At 35.3% G+C, this 25249-nt stretch overlaps 1 protein-coding gene across 2 annotated transcripts in view; it reads right to left on the bottom strand.

Moving 5' to 3' along the window:
* SPOCK3 (SPARC (osteonectin), cwcv and kazal like domains proteoglycan 3) overlaps positions 1 to 25249 on the bottom strand; it is a 577835-nt gene that overhangs the window by 387980 nt on the left and 164606 nt on the right. For both annotated transcript variants that reach the window (XM_064371038.1, XM_064371039.1), the window contains exon 2: positions 1568 to 1613. In XM_064371038.1, coding sequence (XP_064227108.1) covers positions 1568 to 1613 — 46 coding nt within the window. The remainder of the gene's footprint in view (positions 1 to 1567; positions 1614 to 25249) is intronic.

Here is a 25249-nt window from a genome sequence, read left to right as displayed (position 1 = left end):
GCCAGCAAAAAACATCTCTGTCTGCATGTCATTATTTGTTTTATTGCCTGTGTTTTAGAGTACTGGCTTGACTTATTAGTGACTAATTCAAAATTAATTCTTTTAGAATTTTAAAATACAGATCCCAGCAGGGCGTGGTTGCTCACGCCTGTAATCCCAGCAGTTTGGGAGGCTGAGGTGGGCAGATCACAAGGTCAGAAGCTCAAGACTAGTCTTGCCAATATAGTGAAATCCTGTCTCTACTAAAAATACAAAAAAAAAAATAGCCAGGTGTGGTGGTATGTGCCTGTAATCCCAGCTACTGGGGAGGCTGAGGCAGGAGAATCACTTAAACCTAGAAGGTAGAGGTTGCAGTGAGCTGAGATTGCACCATTGCACTCCAGCCTGGCTACAGAGCAAGACTCCATTGAAAGAAAGAAAAAAAAAAGAAAGAAAGAAAGAAGAAAGAGAAAGAAATAAAGAAAGAAAGAAAGAAAAAAGCAAGCAAGCAGATATCAAAAACACTCTGGAAAGCAATAGTGAAATCATATGAAATATATAGGGAAAAATGCTAATTCTGAGAAGATACTAGATGTGAATGACTTTTTCAGACTCCATGTTAATGACCATCTATGACTAGGTTCACACAGGTTGTTTCTCACTCATACACATTGGTTCTTGTAGCATTCATCCCAAACATGAAGTAAAAATCTGGTAGTATAGTAAAATACTTTAAGCTCCTTTAAATAACATATTATTTCTTCATCAACCAATCACTTCTAAACACTCTTACAAAGAATTCTATCTTTAAGTCAGCCTACTTCAGATAATATTATCTTTTGCACAGTTACCATATAGTTTATATAAAGAAGAATTTTTTTTTCTACTTTCCACAGACTATAGAAAGTTACATAAAGAAACTTTACAAGTAAGGTATTTTTAAACGTGAAATTTAGTGAACAAATTTATTTAGTAGTTTATGTCACTGTGATTGCTTGGGGTTTGAGGTGTCCATTCTCATTGCACATGTATAAGTATTTTCATTCTCATCCATATTTCTGTTTTCCCCTTAAAGGTAAGTTAATCAGAACTGCAAGCTGTTTGAAGAGGTGAGGAAGCCCTAATTTGGTATAACACTTTTCCTTTTTGGTCTTGTTAGGACACCAGCTGAGTCTAATTACCAATTTACTCATTTTAAATGAAACCTTTTATTAATTGGAAAAGAGGCCAAAAAGCCATTTGTTTTAAAAGTTTGCACAAATAAATATATTGCCTAGTGAATGTACTTGATAACTTGATGAAGTGACTTATATCTACTGATAAAAATAAACATGGTAAAGTTCAGAAGCCCAAAACAGTAATCTAAAACATGTATCTAAAAATAAAAGACATGCTGACATAATCATAACCAATTACCTTATGTCTAAAAATATGCTGAAATGGAAGAAATTGTTGCATAAATTTTTCCATTCCTGTAAGTTCTTCCATTTAGTGTTTTCAAGTTTAACTAGACAATAAATATCATTTCTAAAAGTACGAAGATTATGAACATGAAAAGATTTTTATTTTAAAATAATTAGATTCTTACCCTGATCGAAGGGTTTTCCCGGACTCCAAGTACGGAAATAATCATCCTAAGGGGGAAAATAATGTGAATTGAGTGTATATGAATAATTAAAATGCAAGGGTACATGTAAAATCTAAAATAAAATATGAAACACAGAAGATGTATACAAACCTCTACTTCCTGCAATGGCAAGCAGCGAATTATAAAATAAATAAATAAATAAAAATAAAAAAAGAAACAAGAGAAAAAGAATAGTTATCAAAAGGGAACACACTATTTGCAACTTACAGAAATGTCTTTTAATAAATGTGTTCATCTTCTTTGCAAGTCAAGGTTACTATAACACTTTAACTATTTTTGTTTGCCACTCCTCCTAAATACTACAACACAATACTTTCAATTACAATTCAGCACATAATATAACAAGCAGATAATTACCCTAAGCTAATAAGCAATTAAGTATTTTACCACTTTCCAATTATACAACTTCATTTCCCCCTCATACAACAGTAAATGGAACTATTCATATAGCAGAGAAACTACCAAGTAATTCTGCAATAGCCCAAAGAGTATAAATATGGTTTATGCAAATCATTCTCTTGTTAATTGAATATCTAAGTTCATCAAAATACAACCTAAAGGTTGAAAAAAAATTCACACCTAATTAAGTCCTGCCTAAAGTTTAATTCATTAATATGGAAAAGAATCAATGCAATATATTTGCAATATACTTAGTAAATACGACATTACAGCACAAATGTTGGGAAACATACACTGAAAAGAATTTTTAAAAGTACGGATAGGGAGATCCAAGACGGCAGAATAGGAACATCTCTGGAGTCCAGTACTCAGTGAGAACAATGCAGAGGGTGAGTGATCACTGCATTTCCAGACAAGATTTTACTGCCCACAGAACAGGAGATTTCCAGCCCAAAAAGTGCCACTAGTTTCCAGCACAGCTATTTCACCTAGTGCCACAGGTTCCTGCACAAAAACTCGCATAAACTTAGGAGGCAGTTTCACCTGGCACCTGAAATGGCTGGGAGACAGAGCTGCCCATTCAACCAAAATAGATGGGGCTGAAAACGGGGGACCAGGTGATCTGGCTTGGTGAGTCCCACCCCCACAAAGACCAGCAATCTGAAATGCTCAGGATTGACAGTTAGGCAGCAAGCACAGCTGGACCCAGGAAGGTCCAGCTCAGTGGGGGGAAAGGCGTCAGCTATTACCAAGGCACTCCGCCATTACCGAGGCAGTTCTAACTGTACCTCTGTAAACAAAACTGCAAGGAAGTTTACACAGCAGCCAGGCAGAGCCCGTGGCAGCTTAGCAATGCCTCTGCTGGCAGACTGTGACTAGGCTACTTCCTTGCTGGGCAGGGCATCTCTGAGAAAAGGGAGCAGCACACCAGAAACTTATAAATAAAGCCCTATTTTCCCAGGACTGAGACCCAGGGAAAAGATGCAGTTAGGAGTTCCACTGCAGCAGACTTAAACATACCTTCCCAGCACCTCTGAACGGAACAACAGAGCTTTCAGCACAGAACTTGAGATCCTATAACAGACAGACTGTCTCCTCAAGTAGCTCCCTAACCCCTGGATATCCAAGGAGTCACCTAATAAAGGAGAGCTCAGGCTGATATCTGGCGGGCACCCTTCTGGGACAAAGAGAAGAGAAGAAGAAAGTGGCAGCAACCCTTACTGTTCTGCAGCCCCCATGAGTGATCCACAGGCAAGCAGGGTCTGGAGTGGACCTCTAGCAGTCTTGCAGCAGAGGGGCCTTGTTAGAATGACAACTAAAAAACAGAAAGACATAGCTTCAACATCAACAACAACAACAAAAAAACACCAACTCAGAGACCCCATCCGAAAGTCACCAACTACAAGGACCACAGGTAAATAAATTGACAAAGATGGGAAGAAATCAGCACAAAAAGGATGAAAACACCAAAAACCAGAACACTTCTCCGCCTCCTAGGGATCACAATGTCTCACCACAAAGGGAACAAAGCTGGATGCAGAATGAGTCTGATGAATTGACAGAAACAGGCTTCAGAAGGTGGGTAATGACAAACTTCTCTGGGTTAAAAGAACATGTTCTAACCCAATGCAAAGTAACTAAGAACCTTGAAAAAAGGTTAGACAAAATGCTAATGAGAATAAACAGCTTAGAGAACGATATATAAATGACATAATGGAACTGAAAAATGCAACAAGAGAACTTTTCAAAGCATACACAATTTTCAATGGCTGAACCAACCAAGCAGAAGAAAGGATATCAGAGATTGAAGATGAACTCAATGAAATGAAATGAGAAGGCAAGACCAAAGAAAAAAGAGTGAAAAGTAATAGACAAAGCCTCCAAGAAATATGGGATTATATGAAAGGACCAAATCTATGTTTGATAAGTGTACCTGAATGTGACAGAGAGAATGAATCCAAGCTGGAAAACACTCTTCAGTATATTATCCAGGAGAACTTCCCCAACCTAGCAAGGCAGGTAAACATTCAAGTCTAGGAAACACAGAGAACACCACAAAGATAATTCTTCAAGAAGAGCAACCCCAAGGCACATAATCATCAGATTCACAAGGGTTGAAATGAAGGAAAAAATGCTAAGGGCAGCCAGAAGGAAAGGTCTGATGGGCTTACCCACAAAGGGAAGCCCATCAGACTCAGAGCATATCTCTCTACAGAAACACTACAAGCCAGAAGAGACTGTGGGCCAATATTAAACATCCTTAAAGAAAAGAACTTCCAACCTAGAATTTCATATCCAGCCAAACTAAGCTTCATAAGTGAAGGAGAAATAAAATCCTTTATAAACAAGCAATTGCTGAGAGATTTTGTCACTACCAGACCTACCTTACAAGAGCTTATGAAAGAACCTCTAATCATGAAAAGAAACAAACAGTACCAGCCACTCAAAAAATGTACCAAATGGTAAAGTCCATTGACACAATGAAGAAACTGCATCAACTAATGGGTAAAACAACCAGCTAACATCAAAATGGCAGGATCAAATTCACACATAAAAATATTAACCTTAAATGTAAATGGGCTAAATGCCCCAATCAAAAGACACAGACTGGCAAATTGGATAAAAAGTCAAGACCCATCAGTGTGCTATATTCAGGAAACCCATCTCATATGCAAGGACACAGATAGCCTCAAAATAAAGGGATGGAGGAAGATTTACCAAGCAAATGAAGATGAAAAAGAGGAGGAGTTGCAATCCTAGTCTCTGATAAAATGGACTTTAATCCAACAAAGATCAAAAGAGACAATTAAGGACGTCACATAATGTTAAAAGGATCAATGCAACAAGAGTCAACGATCTTAAATATATATGCACCCAATATAGGAGCACCCAGATACATAAAGCAAGTTCTTTTTTTTTTAATATATATTTTATTGTATTTTAGGTTTTGGGGTACATGTGAAGAACATGCAATATTGTTGCATAGGTACATACATGGCAATGTGGTTTGCTGCCTTCCTCCCCCACACCTATATCTGACATTTCTCCCCATGTTCTTAATAACCTACAAAGAGACATAAACTCCCACATAATAATAGTGGAAGAATGTAACATTCCACTGTCAATATCAGACAGATCAACAATACAGAAAATTAACAAGGATATCCAGGACTTCAATGCAGATCTGGACCAAGGGAATATAATAGACATCTACAGAACTCTCCACCCCACATCCACAGAATATACACTCTTCTCAGCATCACATCACACCTACTCTAAAATTAACAACATAATTGGAAGTAAATCAATCCTCAGCATATGCAAAAGAACAGAAATCATAACAAACAGTCTCTCACACCACAGTGCAATCAAACTAGAACTCAGGATTAAGAAGGTAACTCAGAACTGCGCAACTTCTGGAAACTGAACAACTTGCTCCTGAATGTCGACTGGATAAACAATGAAATGAAGGCAGAAATAAAGATGTTCTTTGAAACTGACAAGAACAAAGATGCAATGTCCCAGAATCTCTGGGACACATTTAAAGCAGTGTCTAGAGGGAAATTTATAACAATAAATGCCCATATGAGAAGCAAGGAAAGATCTAAAATTGACACTCTATCATCAAAATTGAAAGAGTTAGAGGCGCAAGATCAACAAAACTCAAAAGCTAGCAGAAGACAGGAAAGAACTCAGATCAGAGCAGAACTGAAGAAGACAGAGACACAAAAAAACCCTTCAAAAACTCAATATATCCAGAAGTTGGTTTTTTGAAAAGATCAACAAAATAGACCACTAGCCAGATTAATAAAAAAAGAAAACAGAGAAGAATCAAACAGATGCAATAAAACATGACAAAGGGGATATCACCACTGATTCCACAGAAATTACAAACTACCATCAGAGATTATTACAAACAATTCTATGCACATAAACCAGTAAACGTGGAAGAAATGGATAAATTCCTGGACACTTGCACCCTCCCAAGCCTAAACCAGGAAGAAGTTGAAACCCTGAATAGACCATTAAGAAGGGCTGTAGTTGAGGCAGTAATTAATAGCCTACCACCCAAAAAACGCCCAGGTCCAGATGGGTTCACAGCCAAATTCTACCAGACATACAAAGAGGAGTTAGTGCCATTCCTTCTGAAACTATTCCAAACAATCCAAAAAGAGGAATTCCTTCCCAAATCATTTTATGAGACCAACGTCATCCTGATACCAAAACCCGGTAGAAACTCAACAAAAAAAGAAAACTTCAGGCCAATATCCATGAGGAACATACATGCAAATATCTTCAATAAAATACTGACAAAGCAATAGCAACAGTATATCAAAAACTTTACCCATCACAATCAAGTAGGCTTCATTCTGGAGATGCAAGGCTGGTTCAACATATGCAAGTTCATAAACGCAATCCACCAGATAAACAGAACCAAAGACAAAAACCACATGATTACCTCAATAAATGCAGAGAAGGCCTTGTACAAAATTCCACAGGCCTTTATAGCTACGACTCTCAATAAACCAGTTATTGATGGAACATGTCTCAAAATAATAAAAGCCATTTATGACAAACTCACAGCCAATATCATACTGAATGAGTACAAACAGGAAGCACTCCATTTGAAACCTGGCACTAGACAAGGATACCCTCTCTCACAACTCCTATTCTATATAGTATTGGAGGTTCCAGCCAGAGCAATCAGGCAAGAAAAAGAAATAAAGGGTATCGAATAAGGAAAGGAGGAATTCAAATTGTCTCTATTTGCAGACAACATGATTGTATATTTAGAAGACCCCGTAATCTCAGACCAAAATCTCCTTAAAGTGATAAGCAACTTCAGCAATGTCTCAGGATACAAAATCAATGTGCAGAAATCACAAGCATTCCTATACACTACCAACAAACTATAAGAGAGCCAAACCAAGAGTGAACTCCCATTCACAATTGCTACAAAGAGAATAAAATACCTAGAAATACAACTAACAAAGAAGAAAAGGATCTCTTCAAGGAGAACTACAAACCACTGCTCAAGGAAAGAAGACGACACAAACGGATGGAAAACCATTCCATGTTCATGGTTAGGAAGAATCAATATTGTGAAAATAGCCATACTGCCCAAAGTAATTTATAGATTTGATGCTATCCTCATCAAGCTGCCAATGACCTTCTTCACAGAACTGGAAAAAAAAAACTTTAAACTTCATATGGAATCAAAAGAGAGCCTGAATAACCAAGACAATCCTAAGCAAAAAGGAACAAAGCTGGAGGCATCATACTACCTGACTTCAAACTATACTATAAGGCTACAGTAATCACAACAGCATGGTACTGGTACCAAAACAGAGAAATAGACCAATGGAACAGAACAGAGGCCTCGGAGGCAACACCACACATCTACAACATCTGATCTTTGACAACATGACAAAAACAAGCAATGGGGAAAGGATTCCTTGTTTAATAAATGGTGTTGAGAAAACTGGCTAGCCATGTGCAGAAAACAGAAACTAAATCCATTCCTGACACCTTACACTAAAATTAACTCCAGAAGGATTAAAGACTTAAACATAAGACCTGGCACCGTAAAAACTCTAGAAGAAAACCTAGGCAAAACCATTCAGGATATAGGCATAGGCAAGGACTTCATGACTAAAATACCAAAAGCATTGGCAACAAAAGCCAAAATAAACAAATGGGATGTAATTAAACTCCAGAGCTTCTGCACAGCAAAAGAAACAATCATTAGAGTGAACTGGCAACCAACAGAATGGGAAAAAAATTTTGCAATCTACCCATCTGACAAAGGGCTAATAGCCAGAATCTACAAAGAACTAAAACAGATTTACAAGAAAAAAACAAACCCATTGAAAAGTGGGTGAAGGACATGAACAGATACTTTTCAAAAGAAGACATATATGAGGCCAACAAATATATGAAAAAATGCTCATCATCACTGGTCATTAGAGAAATGCAAATCAAAACCACACTGAGATACCATCTGACACCAGTTCGAATGGTGATCTTTAAAAAATCTGGAGAAAATAGATGCTGCAGAGGATGTGGAGAAATAGGAACACTTTTACACTGTTGTTGGGAGTGTAAATTAGTTCAATCATTGTGGAAGACAGTGTGGTGATTCCTCAAGGACCTAGAAATGGAAATTCCATTTGACCCAGCAATCCCATTACTGGGTATATATCCAAAGGATTATAAATCATTCTATTATAAAGACACATGCATATGGATGTTCATTGTAGAACTGTCTACAATAGCAAAGACCGGAACCAATCCAGATGCCCATCGATGATAGACTGGACAAGGAAAATGTGGCACTTATACACCATGGAATACTATGCAGCTATAAAAAAGGATGAGTTTGTGTCCTTTCTAGGGACATGGATGAATCTGGAAACCATCATTCTCAGCAAACTGACACAAGAACAGAAAATCAAACACCACATTCTCACTCATAGGCAGGTGTTGAAAAATGAGAACACATGGACACAAGGAGGGGAGCCTCACACACTGGGTCTGTTGGCGGGGGTGCTAGGGGAGGGACAGCAGTATGTGGTGAGGTTGGGGAGGGATAACATGGGGAGAAATGCCAGATATAGGTGATGGGGGATGGAGGCAGCAGACCACATTGCCATGTATGTACCTATGCAACAATCCTGCATGATCTGCACATGTACCCCAGAACCTAAAGTACAATTAAAAAAAAAAGGCCAAATGGACTACATCTGTTTACCGTTTTTACCACTCTAAAATCCTTATAGAAGTACCTCATTAATATCGTATTTTATTGTAAATAAAAAGATGTCACTCTTGAAATTAAGGCACTGTTTTCACTATGGTAACCTGCCAGAGGAGGGTGCCTCATCACAGTGAAGCTGTCACATTTCCCAGCTCTATACTATCAGACCCACTCAAGTAAGATGATTGGAAAGCTACAGAACCTACAGAATTCAACAGGGCTAAGCAGAGATTATTTCTCTTTGTATAAATTTGAGGGATATAAATGCAGTTTTGTTACATGAATATTACACATGGATGAAGTCTCAGCTTTTAGTGTAAACATCACCTGAATAGTGCACACTGTTCCCATCAAGTAATTTCTCACCCCTCACACCCTCCCACCCTTCCAAGTATCTCATGTGTATTATTTCACACTCTATGTCTATGTGCACACATTATTTAGCTTCTACTTATAAGTAAGAACATGAGGTATCTGCCTTTCTCTTTCTGAGTTGTTCCACTTAATGGCCTCCAGTTCCACCTATGTTGAGGCAAAAGACATAATTTCATTCCCTTTTTATGGCTGAATAGCATTCAAATTTCTTTATCCAGTCTTCTGTCGATGGGGAGTTAGATTGAATCCAAAACATTTACTCTTCTGAATAGTTATGTGATAAACACAAAAGTGCAGTTATCCCTTTCATATAATGACTTATTTTCCTTTTTAAAATCTTCTTTCTAACCTCTTTGTTAGTGTCTCCAATGTATAAGGAAGAAAATGTAGCACTGATTTGAATCATAAAAATAAATACAATCCTTTATTTATGAAAATTTTGTCTCAAAAGTTTTTTTACAGTTCATCACTACCTTCTATAATCCCACCCCACCAACTTCAAATAAAAAAAAAAAATGACAAGACATCCCTGTAGTTGATATATTTGTATACAGACAGGGTTATATTAAGAGGAGGGCAAATTATAACAATCTACACCCACAGATTTTGCAATAAATTATTTAGGATTAGATTAAGGAAGGATAATGCCATTGGATAATTAAATAAACACTGATTATGTATTGTCTTAAAAATATTTTAAATACAATTATAGCATGATACAATTCTTGGAAGATTAGACTTTCAAATTAAATTACTCCCCTCAAGTTCCAAAACTTGAGCTAAGCATCATTACATACTCATCTAATATCTTTTATTTTTAAAAATGTATCTTATTATTTGAGGATGATGACTATTATTCATTTCAAGCATGGGGAGGAATTGGGCAGCTACAGGTTTAGGTCTCTCCTGAAGCTGAACAGACAGCTCGACGTGCACACGTGAGTGATGGATGAGTGATGGATTTGGAAATAGGCAAACCAGAACTTTGAGTCTGGCTCTACCACTGACTAGTTGCATCACTTTAGAAAAGATGATGGCGGCCGGGCGCGGTGGCTCACGCCTGTAATCCCAGCACTTTGGGAGGCCGAGGCGGGTGGATCACGAGGTCAAGAGATCGAGACCATCCTGGTCAACATGGTGAAACCTCGTCTCTACTAAAAATACAAAAAATTAGCTGGGCATGGTGGCGCGTACCTGTAATCCCAGCTACTCAGGAGGCTGAGGCAGGAGAATTGCCTGAACCCAGGAGGCGGAGGTTGCGGTGAGCCGAGATCGCGCCATTGCACTCCAGCCTGGGTAACAAGAGTGAAACTCCGTCTCAAAAAAAAAAAAAAAGAAAGAAAGAAAGAAAAAAGAAAAGATGATGGCTTAGACTCTCCTCAGATCCCTGTGACTAAAGTTGGAACAATAATCTCTACCTATTTGAGAGTGGGTATATTGGGCTTAGTTATAAAATGTTTAAAATGCCAGCACAGTATCTGGACTAGAGGAGGTGCTAAATCTTGTTTTTATGTTAATTAGTGTGATTTAAACATTCCATATTGCATACATATTAAAACACCACACTGTACCCCATAAATGTATAAAATTATGATTTGATAATTTAAAATATTAATGAATTTTAAAAAGAGCAGCTTTCTGTAAAACTAATTTGCCTATTACCTTTTGAGTAGTCTAATAAACAGTATCTTTTTTTTTTTTTTAATTATTATTATACTTTAAGTTCTGAGGTACATGTGCCGATCCTGTAGGATTGTTGCATAGGTACACACATGCCATGGTGGTTTGCTGCCTCCATCTCCCCCGTCACTTACATCAGGCATTTCTCCCATGTTATCCCTCCCCAACCTCCCCAACCACTGCTGTCCTTCCCCTAGCTCCCCACCCCACAACAGACCCCAGTGTGTGGTGGTCCCCTCCCTGTGTCCATGTAATCTTAATAGCTACTCATAAGGGTCAAGTTTATGTCTATCAGTGTCTTTGGGTAACAACATGGGTAAGCTCACCAAATCCTTTCTTTTTCTGGTTTCTTACAAACAGCCATAAACTTCTCCTACTATTTTCAAATCCAATGTCTAAACTGCCCCTCTCCAAAGAAAAAACAACAAGAGCAACAAAAAACAGTCAAATGAAGCAAATTTGTAAATGCCTACATGTATTGCTATAGTAAATGCAAGAAGGCAAATGTTTTTGCTATAATCTCAGTCTGTTCTGACATGGTACAGCTACCAGTGGCAACACCCAAAATGATGTGGCTAAGTTTCTATTATGACAGTGACTCCATTCATATAAACATCACAGAGCCCAAGAAGGTGGAAAAGGAGGATGATGACTATTATTCATTTCAAAAAAGAACTAATTGTCAGTGTTAGCATTGAAGTCAGATCATGTCAAAGGGGTGTGTTTCACACAACACACTACGCTTGCAACACTGAACACCTGTATAGATGAGCAGGAATTAGGGGAATTCATATTTAAAAAGAACATAATTTTAAAATTTGATCTCAACCACATTTAATGATCTTCCTTCAGAATAATATGGTCAAGTTTGGTTCATTTGGGACCACAGCTATTTAAAAATCCATAATCACAATTGTAAAACATGAACTTGGTTCTCTTGGTTATGTCAAGAGCAAGCTTGAAGTCTGGCCACTGTGAGGATCAAACAAATATATGATGGAAATGCAAAGTCGTTCCACTACTAAGCCAATTTTAGACACATTCTTTGTGTTCTCACACCATTAGACTTGTTTTTTAAAAAAAAATGAGAAAAAAAAAGTTTCACCTCATTAAATCTTAGGAATTTTGCCAGGGTAAGAAATAAAAGTACTTTCACATAAATGTTCATTCAGGCGCAATTTCTCTTGTTTCAAAAGCTTTGTGTGAATATTGGTCGTTCTCAGGCTTCAACTTTGATGCAAAGTAAGTCAACCAGGGATTTAGAAAGCAACTACAAGAAATGCCCTCAACTGGAGAAATTCTGGGTTTAAATGACTGAAACCAATCCTGAGTGTTTCAAGAGGCCAAGTTGGATTTTTGTCACACACATTCAAAAACGCATGCTAGTGAGTTACAGAGACCATTCAAATTTAATATTACACCACTGTCAATGTCTTGTACTTATAGAAATAATACTGTAAGTTTTCCATAAAATAAAGTCTACATAAAAATTCGATTCATGTATTTTATTATTTAAACTATTTCCTTGTGATTCTAATGCCGTATCTTTTTCTCCAATTTTAAATAAAATACATATGCACTTTATTGAAAACACTTATGTGTTATAGAGCATAGTTTCTCAGCCTTGGCATTATTGATATTTTGAGCCAGATAATTTTTTGTTGTGTCAGGGGTGGGGAGATTTTCCTGTACACTGCTCGCTATTTAGCTGTGTCCCCTGCTTCTACTCATGAGATACCAGTGTGGATACTCTCTGAAAGTGGGACAACAGAGAAGTGTGACAAGTTATTGCCAAATATCCTCTGGAAGAAAAATCACTCATTTGAAAACTGCTGATGTGGAGTTGTTGGTAAATAAAGACAAATGAATCAAACTATCTTATAACGAAATACTGCTATGAGTAACAGATTTTCTTCACAAATGTTTTATAATATTGACAGCATATCAAACATTCCACTTTAAATGTATAAGTTTGTGTAACATTTTATTACAAACATTTTACAACTGTATGTGTTTTTTCTTCAAAATATTTAATAGCTATATAATACCCTTTGGTATGAATTTACCGTCATTTATTTAGCTATGCTCTCATATGTCTATGCCTTTATATTGCCTATAATATTTAGCTAGAATAAATAACATACAAATATATCTGACTAAATTTCTACTTTCTTATAAATAAAAAATATAACTGTAAGTTCAGAAAGGTCATTAGTGTAAATAAACCCCACACTCAGCATGAAGAAACTGGTTTCCTTTCCCAATAACTGCTTACAACCAGGCTTTGTACAGTTGAAGTGGGTCAGAAGGATGACTTTACATGGAAAAGTCAACTGCTTGGTTCATTTGTGTCCACACAGTGACATCTGTACTGATAAACTCTCCCATGGTCTGAAGGAATAATGCGATTGGCGCAGAACTAGGTCAGAGATTGCTTAAACATCCTCATAGATTTTCATACAGAATCAATTGGGAATAAGGGAGTCTTGATGCCCGAAAGCTCCATAAATGACTACAGATGAACATAAAAAGTAATCCTCAGGCATTATGGTAGCCATTATTAAGCCATTTAAGCCACCCCCGCGGCTATGAAGAGCTGTTTTGACAATAAAATCTTACTAAAATCTATGTTTGAATAGAAATGCTAACAAAGCATCCCACTTTTAAATATTAGTAAACAGAGACACAACTGAAGTCTACTGAACAAAATTTTGTCTTATCTTCCCACTACTATTTTGCAATTTATATTAACTGCTCCAAAGTTTTTTTTAACTGTAGAAAAAAAGATCACATCATTATGAAGTGAGACACAGAGGATAATACTTTTGAAGACACATTTCAAATATAAAATGAATGTCAAAATGATGATTATCAATGGTAGCTATTTATGATAAAATATGCTCATATTCTAAGCAAATAAGACAGTCCAGTTCTGTGTGGGGGATAGAATATTCTGGTCAATCTACATCAAAACAGTTTAGCTAATAATGTTTCCATACTATTTCACTTTCTTACCTGAAGTCGGATGCCAAATTCTCTAGGATTTCATATAAGACTTTTGTATACAGTCATCCATTTGAAATACATACAAACCAACTTTAGATTCAGCTATGGTACTACTAACTATATTTATTGACACTATATTATTACAGTGAACGTCTTAGCAGTACTATTGTAAAAGGCTGTCTCCTTTTTGGGTATAGTGTAGAATTGACCTTTACATGGAAAGGTCAACTGCTTGGTTCATTTGTGTCCACACAGTGACATCTGTACTGATAAACTCTCCCATGGTCTGAAGGAATAATTCATCCCCTGTTAGCCATCAGTTATTCTGAATCCAAACCTACTTTCCTGACTAATTTCTCAATCTTGATGCATTGGCTTTGATTCAGTCTTGCTTGAAAGCAACGAACATCACTGTTGAATTCTTTTCACCAATCCAGTAAGAGGAAAAATGAGTCCTAGTCTCACATTCTACCCAAATAGGACATAATTACAAACACAACAAAAATTGCAGAAAGTGTTTTTGCCCCTAGTCTTCTCCAGGAAAGAAAAGATTGGGCCAGAAGTCCCACACTGAAAGGTCCTACTTTTTCCCAAGAAGAAGGTCAAAAAGCAAAATATTCATATTTGGGGAAAGTACAAATGCAAGAGACAGCCCTGATTTTTAACCCTTCTACAACCTTTTTATTTTTATTAAAATCTTCATAATCAAACCAAAGTTTTGTTAGGGTCACAGCAAGGCAAGCCCATAGACCCCCTCCCCATTCTCCCCTGCAAAGCCAAGTTTATAAAAAAGCAGCCTCAAGCCTTGTAAACAGCAAACCTAGGTTCCAGGATGCAGTCGCAGTTTTCTTAGAATAGTACCCAGCTACCTGCAAGTCCCCTATATAACCCCCATAGTCTGTAAACTAGGCTGCTGCCTTCACTGCCTGTGGTGAGGCAGCCAGCCTGGCAAGCTGAAATAAACTTGCTAAACCTGACCCTGGGTCTGCCTCCATCCTTTCGTTCAACCTCACAAGTTAAATATGCTACTGTTCCACTTACTGACAAACACTTTGTTAATCTTTATATATCTACACAGAAGTATAAATAATATAATAATTTTGTAACTCTATTCTAAGGATTTGAGAGGGAAATTTTCTATGATTTTTGTATTTTGTGATTATAATCCCCCCAAACCCTCTCAAACAAAACTTTAGAATTTTCCTATTATAATTAACTTTTATTGCTTGCTATATTTTGACAGCTCAGCTAAATCATAAGGCATTGCTAGTTCTAAAGCTAAAAAATAGCAATGGAAATCTGTTTTTTTCTGAAATGTGTTATAGATTATGGCATATATATGATCTCATTTACACATCTCATCCTATTATGGGAAGAATGGCTAGCATAATAGTTAAGCCAATAAATTTCACAAAAGAGGAAGCTTTCCTGTGTAGAAATACTTAAGGCATGATTTGATCACAAGATAGATTAGGTAAAGCTTTGTCTGGGTATAAAGGAATTATCTATATGAGACAAACTATCTATTTCAAGCCCCTAAGTGTCATATTTATTACTCAAGTAGCACTCATTTTTCCATGTTGTGGCCTAGAATCCTGAAAGAATTCATTTATAACACTTTGGTGAGCCCTTTATTTTTTACAGAGCATTTTATGCTCCCTGACTCACCACAGATTAAAAACATAAATAAAATCCATTGTGTAAAAAGGACAGTGCCATTGGGATAATTCCTCATTTGTCTCTGAAAGTCTCTGAAAATTGAGGTTAGAATCCCTCTGAATATATAGAGAATGTGTACTGGCTAATTTTACATTGATATATAAAACTTCTGATTCATTTATGTCAAAGAAAGGCACAAAGAAACAAATAAATTAAGAACTTTTAAATATTGGGAATCTTCATTGTAACTATAAAGACATTAACACATGTAAAAAAAATTAAGGAAAATAATGGCTTGAAGTTACTACTCACTTACCTTGTACCAGGACCTATTCTAAACACTTTACTCTCAGTATCTGCAAGAGGTAAGTGATTCTATCACTCCCATTGTACAGATGCGAATGTGAAGCAAAGAGAGATTACACAATCTGCTAATATTTACACAACTATTTAGAAGTACTCTTGGTATTTGAACCCCAGAAATATAGCCCAAAGCCTGCATTTGAAATCATTCCAGCATACCACAGCAGACATGATGGCCTACAGCCCAGGCCCACCACTTGTTTTAGTAAATAAAGTTTTATTAGTTACACCCCTTCTTTTACATATTGTTATAACTGCTTTAGTGCTTACTACAGTAGAGAGTTGAATAGTTATGACTGAAGCCATAAAGCCTCCAAAGCTTAAAATATTCACTATCTGGTCTTTTACTGAAAAATACCCCTGTTCTACACTATATTTTACTACCCTATACCTTACCTATAAAAGAAGGCTCAAAAAAGTGAAAAAACAATATTTAATGGAATACTTCTCTATTTCCATATAGGAAACAAAAAATCTTTTGTGGGGCTGGGGAAGATTTTTGTTGTTCTTAAAAAACATTAATTTTAAGAACATTAATAGAATTTGTATAATTCTAGTCTCAAATCTTAACATCTCTAAATTTTCTAAGTACTTTTATTTTTCTTTTCTGACCATCAGTATCTCATCTAGCTTTGGATACAATCTACAGATGACTTTATCATATTTTTAGAAAAAGAAAGCACAATGTATAATCTGAAGCCAAGGAAAATATGATTATAAAAAGCTTTACGATGTCCTATACAAAAAAATTTTAGGCACAGGTTTCAAATGTCAATTCTGCATTTTCATGATCCTCAATTTAAAATGAAAATCAAAGGTTAAATTAAGGTCAAGCACCTCTAAGTACTAAAAATGTGCTTCTAATCCTAGAATGCTTCTTAGATTAGTAAATCAAAATTTAGATATTATTTAGTAATTAAGCAAAATAACAATACCAATATTTCCATATTTATTTTGCATTCTTTGTGAAAATCTGTTTCCACATATACAATAAATATTAATATATTTGTATTATATTAATATCATAAAAATATTTATACTATTTTCTTATTTATTTTGCATCTGATATTTATAACAGCATTATCTTAGTGTCCAAATTTCATAATTTTTTAATCCTCTATAATGCTAAATACTGCATATAGTTTAAAAGAATGTTTAATCATATCATCAAATATAAATAAAAAATAAATTTATATAACATTTACATGTTAAATGCATGTCAGTCTGATTAAATATTTTCACAGAGTCAATATAAAAATACAGTACTGTTCAAAATTTTAACCAAATACTGTGTAAAATCAGTAACGATCATCATAAATGAAAGTAAAGGAATAGTTATTTTTTTAAGAAGAATAGGCTATCCTGAGAAATGCTGCATTCATAGTTTCATTATTGTGTCAAGAATGCATTTCTGTGCTTCTTTTTCCCTCTAGTAGCAAAAATAAGCTCTTTTATATTTTATACTGGTTAGGTCTTAGGGAGGATGTATGTATAACTGAACTTTAATTATTTCCCTCTGTGTCCTTTACTGTGATTAATACCTGTGAATACCTTTTTTGAACATATCTGTTTTTAGACACCAACTAAAAGCTGTTTTGTTACCACTGAGTTTTGATTTTTGTTTTTAAGATACTATTTTTATTTCATTGTTGTTATTTGGTTTCTACATGCATAAATTGAGATTCTGATGCATAATTGCTATTATCTGTAGTAACAGTGTTACATTCGTAGTTTACTGGTTTCTAACATCTTTGAACTAAAATATGATTCATTCTTATCTAAAAGCTTTGGTTTGTGACTATTAGCCTTTCTTATCCCTTTGGCATTATATAAACAGAGACTTTCAAAAACAACCCTTTGTACCATTCAAAAATTTAGTGTAATGTGTATATCTTGGGGTTTGTCCCAATATTTATATTTTAGATTTCTATTTTTTCAAAACACTAAAGTAATACTGCCAAATAATCAACACACTTTTTCTTAAAAATAGCTAGTTTTCCTGAAACTCAAACTGAGAATTATAATAATCGGTCAAGAGTTATATGAAAGACAGTAGCTAACGACAGTTCCCAAGAATCCACTTGAGTTTGCAGTGGCGGTAGGTGACTTGCCCCATTTCTCAGTAAACATGCATCAGCTGTCTATAGCTACAAAATAAATTATGCTAACATTTAGCAGCTTAGAACAACAGATATTTATCTTACACTTTCTGAGGCTCAGAATTCTGGGCATGGTTGAGTAGAATGCTGCTACCTGCACCTCTTCACCTGGCTAAAACTAAGGTGTCATCCAGGGCTGCCTGTGCTTCTGAGGCCTTGACCAAGGGAGGATCATCTTCCAATCCTTCACGTATTTGGGGGCAGGATTTTGTTCCTTGCTACGTGTTGAACTGAGGGCTTCAGGTTCTCACTGGTTCAGCTCGAGTTCTTTGCCACATGGGCCTCTCCACAGGGCAGCTCACATGGTGGCCTCCCTTAGAGAGGGAACTCCAGGAGAGTGTGGGAGGATGGCTGCTATCGAATGCGGTCTTTTTAAAGCCGATTTCATAATGACATCCCATCGCTATAGAACTGTGTTGTGAGAAGTGGGTCACAAGCCCACATTTGAGCACAAAAGCACGAATATCAGAATGTAAGGGTCATGGTGGCCATCTTAAAGGTTCTCTTCCACAGATGGAGGGCGAGGAGCTGCTGGAAAACCTCTGGAAACTTTTTCTATTTGACGCAAGAGTGCTTCATTTTTCTATTGTCAGGATATTCAAAGAAAGAAGGTCAAACCTCACTCATTTTCTTTTTAAAATGTTTATGGATACATAATAGTTATACATATTTATAGAGTACATGTAATGTTTTGATACAAGTTTACAATGTGTAACAATCAAATCAGGGAAATTGAAATATCCATAACCTCAAGCATTTATCGTTTCTGGTTGAGGAACATTCTAATTCTGCTATTTTAGTTATTTTGAAAAATACGATGTTATTGTTAACTAAAGTTGCCCTACTGTGCACTCATTTTGTTTAATTTCAAATTCAGTAAACTTTGCTGTGTATTCCTGTACTATTTATTTAGCAGCACTTTAAAGCTATCTGTCATGAGGAAACAGTTTGATTTTTTTCCAATGCATTACTGAAAAATCTTCTATAAAATACAAGAAAATTAAGCAATTAAAAATTGAAATGAAAATGAATACATGCAAAAGCAAAAGCAAATGTATTGCTATTAGAATTAATCAATATACAATTTTTCTGTCAAGTTGCTATGAAAGCTTTTCCAGGGCTGACACTCAATTTCTACACCATCCCACTCAGGTTACAGAGCAGCACCAATCTGTGAACCATTCTTTGCACCATATTGACCTCTATGAAATAGAGAAATGTAGCTAGAGATGTGTCTCCTATATATCTGCCTCAAAGTTTGCAATTTTTGAATAAAAATATGTGATTTCAACCAATAATAAAATGTCACATCTCCAAAAGGCTGTGAATATGTTAGCTAATTTGATAACTGGGAAAAGTACACTTATATCATTTTTGCTAATGATAAAGGGAGATAAACACAATAACCATATTTTACTTCGCTCTTTTTGTTTTTTAGAGATGAAGTCTTACTGTGTACCTAGGCTGGAATACAGGAGCATGATCACAGCTCCCAGCAACCGTGAATTCCTAAGATCAAGAGATCTTCTCACTTCAGCCTTGCAAGTAGCTAGAACTACAAGTGCACACCACCACACCTGGTCACTATTTTACTTCTAATTTTTATGTGATTTAGGACATTTATCTGTTCTTCTCTCTTACCTTACTCTACCCATCAAGCAGCTATCAATAAATGTAGCAGCTATCAACAGCTATCAAGCAGCTATCAAAAAATGTAGCCATGGAAGATAGTTTGCACATTTAAAAACTTACATTAAAATGAATCACATCTCTAACAAGAAAAGAGACATCAAGCCATTAAAAGACATTGAAGAAACTTAACACATATTACTAAGTGAAAGAAGTCAATCTACAAAGGCTATAAACTGTATGATTCCAACTCTATGACATTCTGGAAAAGGTAAAACTATTGAGCCATGAAAAAAATCAATGGTTGTCAGGATTTGGGTGGAGAGAAGGATGAGACAGAGCCCAGAGGATTTTGGGGACAGGGAAACTATTTCGTGCCATACTATAATGGTAGACACGTGCCATTATACCTTTGTCCAAACCAGTAGAATGAACAGTATCAACAGTGAACCATAGTGTAAACTATAGATTTTGAATGCTAATGATATATCCAGAAGGTTTATCAATTGTAACAAAGTGTGACCACTCTGGTAGGGATGTTGATAATGGGAGACCTGAGCAGTGGGAGCAGAGAGTATATGGGAAAACTCTGGACCTTCTGCTTGCTCAATATTGCTGGGAAACTTAAACTGTTCTAAAAAAAAAAAACCAAGTCTATTAGATCAAAAAATAAATCACAGGAAAACTGTATAATATAGGCAATATTATATCATTTGCATTTTTCATCTTCAATTATAATGAACTATACACAATAGAAGATTTTCAATAATGCTTACACTCTATGCAATAGAAACCAATATAAAAATTCTGCCCTGTATTTCACAAATATCCACTATAACAATAAACATTCTACAAAATAAACAAATTTTTTTTTCTTTTTATTGAAAGAAAGAAAGAAAAAGAATAAAGAAGAGGAGGAAAAAGAAAGAGAAAGAGAGAGAGAGAATGGGAGTATTGCTTTCTTGCCCAGGCTAGAATGCAGTTTAGTAATGGGTATTGAAAACCTCTTTTATACCAATAATTATACTTGATGTAAACAGGAAGGAATAAGGGAAGAAAATAACAAACGAGCAGCCAACCAATATTTCATTTAAACCTATGAAATGCTATGCGATTACTGAGTAGTGATTTACTTCCAATTATGTAGTCACTTATGGAATAGGTGTGAGGTGGTAATGTATGTTTTATGTATTTGAAGTGGAGAGTTCTATAAATGTTTATTAAGTTTACTTGTTCCGGGTCTGAGTTCAAGTCCTGGATGTCCTTGTTAATTTTCTGTCTCGTTGATCTATAAAATTGTTAGCTTTTCTTGTTACATTGATCCTTTTGCCATTATGTAATGTCCTTCTTTGCCAATTTTGTTCTTTGTTACTTTAAAGTCTACTTTATCAGAGGAGAGAATTGCATCTCCTGCTTTTTATTTGTTTAAAATAAACAAATTTTTAAAACTGTACAAACTGCTTCTTTTCTTAGGTGTTCAATAATTAATTAAGTTTAATTAATGTGAAACTACATTTTGCATCAGCCAATAGAATAAAACATAATAATGTGTAACAAGAAAGTCAAAAAGATGTGATTTCAAAAATCAAAAACTAAAAACAGGAATATTTAAATGGTATATAATATTTTAATAACTTAGCTTGCTATTTTTACATCCTTTTAGCAACATATCAATAAATACATGTTTACCATAATTAAGTAAAGTCTGCACATGAGAATAAAATGAAAATCTGGCAATCTGAAACTTATGTGTAACCTATGAATGGAATTGATATTTTAGAAATTGCATTAAAATATGTCAATTGAGATGAAAATAAGAAGCAAAAAATTGTACAGATGAAATGCACCAGAAAGGTTTGCATTTCATTTTATATTAAGTGACACTAAATAATATATGCATCTAAAATAATGAGATTTCTTCAGTATTTATGATTTGAAAATGTCAGTTTTAAAAGGAAAATAATTTTCATAAAATATAGAGACATAAGTTTTCAAAGGATAATAATTATACACACATACACACACACACACACACTTCAAAATTCCTTAGAGGCAAATAATCCTGCAGTGCCTACTATTTTGCACTAATGTTATCTCATCTGTAACAGAAAAAAAATGCTATAGCCCAAATCAAAAGTGTAGAAACAAAACTCATAAGGAAATGCATAAGATGCTCTTATCTAATTTCATCTTAGCTCAAAAACCAGAAGATTTTTAAGTGAACAAGATTCCCTTTAGAATAATCCTGTGTATAGAAAGACAGTATCTCTATTACAAGTGTGTTTTTTTTTGTATCAGTTTAATTCATTTTATTTAAGAAAGAGTATTTTAAATTCTACAGGTAAATTCCATGTGTTTTAAGTTAGAAAAAAGAAAGTTGCTTTAAACATCTAAGACATAAAATACTGCTTTCCTTTTCCTTCTTTTGAATAAAAGAAAAAGAACGACTTTCTAATGTGGTTCAATACTAATATTTACCAAATATTTGGTTTTATTGATGCTCTGTGCTCCTCATTCACACCTTAATATAGCCCAAAGTTAAGTAAGTTTTGAATATTCTAGAAGAAATATTACTATTGGTAACTATTTTGTATATTTAGTTTCATTATTTGTTGCACTTAGTTCATTCAGGTGAGTCCATTTATAGATGGAAGAGAGGAAAGATGGAAGAAAAGAAGGAAGAAAAGAAAAAGGGAGGCAACAGGGAGAGAAAACATGGTTTTAATTTAATGAACCATTCCTTCAACACCTTTATGCGCCAGTAGCCTCTAACCATTGGAAGATGAAAATACGTATGCACAGTCTCTGTTCTCATGTAATTTACATTCTATAGAGAGTGTCATGGCAGCAACATAATGCAGCTACATATGAATGCAAAATGTGAAACCTGCCTTAGCTTGATGTGATCAGGGTCAGAGTACATGCCATGAGAACTGTGGCTTGAAAAACGGCAAGGTATGATGTTTCATTCAGAAATACTGACAAATAGAAAGACACAGAGATGCAAGAAAGTGCAGAGAAGTCTAGAAACCACAGGCACTATCAGAAACCACAGGCACTAACAGATCAGAAACTCTGTGTTATAAGTTTATAATTATTATTATGTAAGTGTATACTTATGTGTGTCAAAATCACATAGATCATAACTCTCTCTCTGTGTGTGTGTGTGTGTGTGTGTGCAAGGGGATCTGGAATGTTGGGAAGAAATGGGAATGGGTGTAGGTGCTAGAGCAAAAGGTAAGTCAGCTACAGAGAGACAGGCAAACTCGTAATCAGGGTTGGTTTTGCAAGATATATATTTCCTATTTATTTCCAGATTCAAAGCAAGCCTAAGTGTTCTATGGTTGAAGTGTGCATTCTGGAAAAATCAATACATTAATATATTTGTATGAGTCCTTAATACCTAGAGAGAGTTTAGGTATTAAGGTTTTGTTGAATAACAATAACCATAATCTCTAATATAGTGCTTAGCATATACTAGTCACTCTTTCAACATTGTTATCACCCTATAATCCAGGTGTCGTCCTTCACCTCAAGTTACAGACTAGGAGAGGTTAATTTTATTATGCTTCAATTTTCCAATGTTTAATTTTATTATCTAATTTCCAAGTGTAAGTAGCAATCTGCTATGAAAAATAATTTAGGAATTCTAACCTAAATTATTATTGCTCATTGATTTACTCAGCAAATATTTATTGTCCTCTTATACTGCAGCTCTAAGCAAATCGTAAAGTGCCTCTGTGTGCCTGGAGCTTACAGTGTGACTCTGGGACTTTGTACTTATACAGTTCTATATAATTTTTATAAATAAGAGAACAGTTCTACAATCACTGGGAAGATCTCAGTTTTTCTAAATTTATTCTATTTTGATGTTTACATTTTATTGTTTGTATTTCCAAATGGTATTTGGACAAATGCAAATAAAACAAACAAACAAACAAAAAAGTCATGCCTAGCATTTATAATTGTGTATGCACAGAAATCTTAGATGCAGGCTCAAAGATACTGTCAAGTATAAAAAATGAAATATTGAAACATCTGTGAATGTCTAACGTACATTTTTAAACCACAGAACTATACCTTATTCCTTTCCTCTTCAAAATGTGCTAGTCTTCAAAACTTTCAAAACTATAAAGCTTCCTAAAAAATTGTTTTGTCAGTATCCACTCACAAGGAATGACCTATATCCCTTGATAGAATCTAATCTATGCTTCTTGCTGTGTTTTCTTTTAACATTCCTGGATTTAATTATCTGGAATAAACTGTTCCTCTTGACAGGAAATACTGTTTCTTGGTTTAATTCCATGTCTATAGAAATTTACAATCAGTATCCAATAAAAATGGGGGAAAATCTTTATAGACTAAACACATAGAGAAAATAAATGTCCATGGAGCATGGTGAATAGGGCCATTTCCTTAGTTTTCATCAGTGATTAGATGCCAAAAACACGTTAAGAAAGAAAAAAATCAAATGTAATAGTCAACTTCTCTGTGGATGTGTGATTAATATTGCCAGTCAATTGAATCTTGTAAGCAGTTCAGAATGTTGTTAATTATAGTTCAGGGGAAAGCAAATTCAATATCAAACACTTTTAAGCAAATATAAATGGGATTTTATGGTGTTGGCAAATGCAATGTGTTTTGAGCAGTGCCAAGCTACTTCATACATTAGCACAGTTGTTAATGGACTTAGTGAAATGATATTTAAAACATATTCTAATGTGGGTATTAAATTAGATCAGAAACTGTGCCTACCAGTTTCAGGGTGGGAGGCCATATGTGCTATAAAGATAAAAGGATGTAGGCAGTTGAAAAAGCAGTGAGTAGAGTTAAAAATCCCTATAATGAAGAAGGTGAGAGAATCTGCTATCTGGGGCGAGCACGTAATCTCTCACCAAGCAGAGTTCTTGCAAAATGCATAGACAGCAAATTTGCTTTTTACAGATGTTCTCCACTCCCACCGTTTTCCAAACTTGAGTACTTTTCACGGATTTTGGCCTCAGAACTATATATGTTCCTAATAGTCAATTGCATACTCTCTAAGACAGCTCACTTTGCAGGTGAAAGTAAGGCAATTTGCCATCAGTATTGTCTAACTTATGTTCTGTTGCACTAGTGGCTGAGGAAGTGAGATGGCATAAAGTCAGTTGACACTAAGGAATGCCACTTGCAAACAAGTTTCCAATGGTCTCAACAATTAGTTATTTTGATCGATAACTTCCCTTTTGTATTACAAACATTCCCTGAGAACATGCAATCCGTCATTTCTAAGAAGCAATTACAGCAATCTTGAGCAGTACTAGACTCTTATTAATGGGAATAAGTCTGTCTCTCATCTCCACCCCAAGTGAATAGAAAGGACAAAGAGTCATTTAAGATCATATGCCGTTTTAGGAAAGCAGAGGTCTAGGAATGACCCCTAAACAGTGTTTAAAAACCTATAGGGCAACTTGAGGAATTAGGAAGAATGAGATTTAGAAGAGTAAGTGGAATGACAAAAATGATAGCTCCCATGCAACTCTGACTCAGGTTTTGGTAGTAAAGTTATATCGTCTACCTCTACCTACCTGAGATGGAAAAACAAACGGGATGATA

This window comes from Aotus nancymaae, unplaced genomic scaffold, assembly GCF_030222135.1.
Source record: "Aotus nancymaae isolate 86718 unplaced genomic scaffold, 86718_ANA_hifiasm-v0.15.2.pri h1tg000115l, whole genome shotgun sequence".
NCBI lineage: Eukaryota > Metazoa > Chordata > Mammalia > Primates > Aotidae > Aotus > Aotus nancymaae.
Note: the sequence above shows the minus strand (reverse complement) of the source record. Positions and strands in the feature narration are given on the sequence as shown.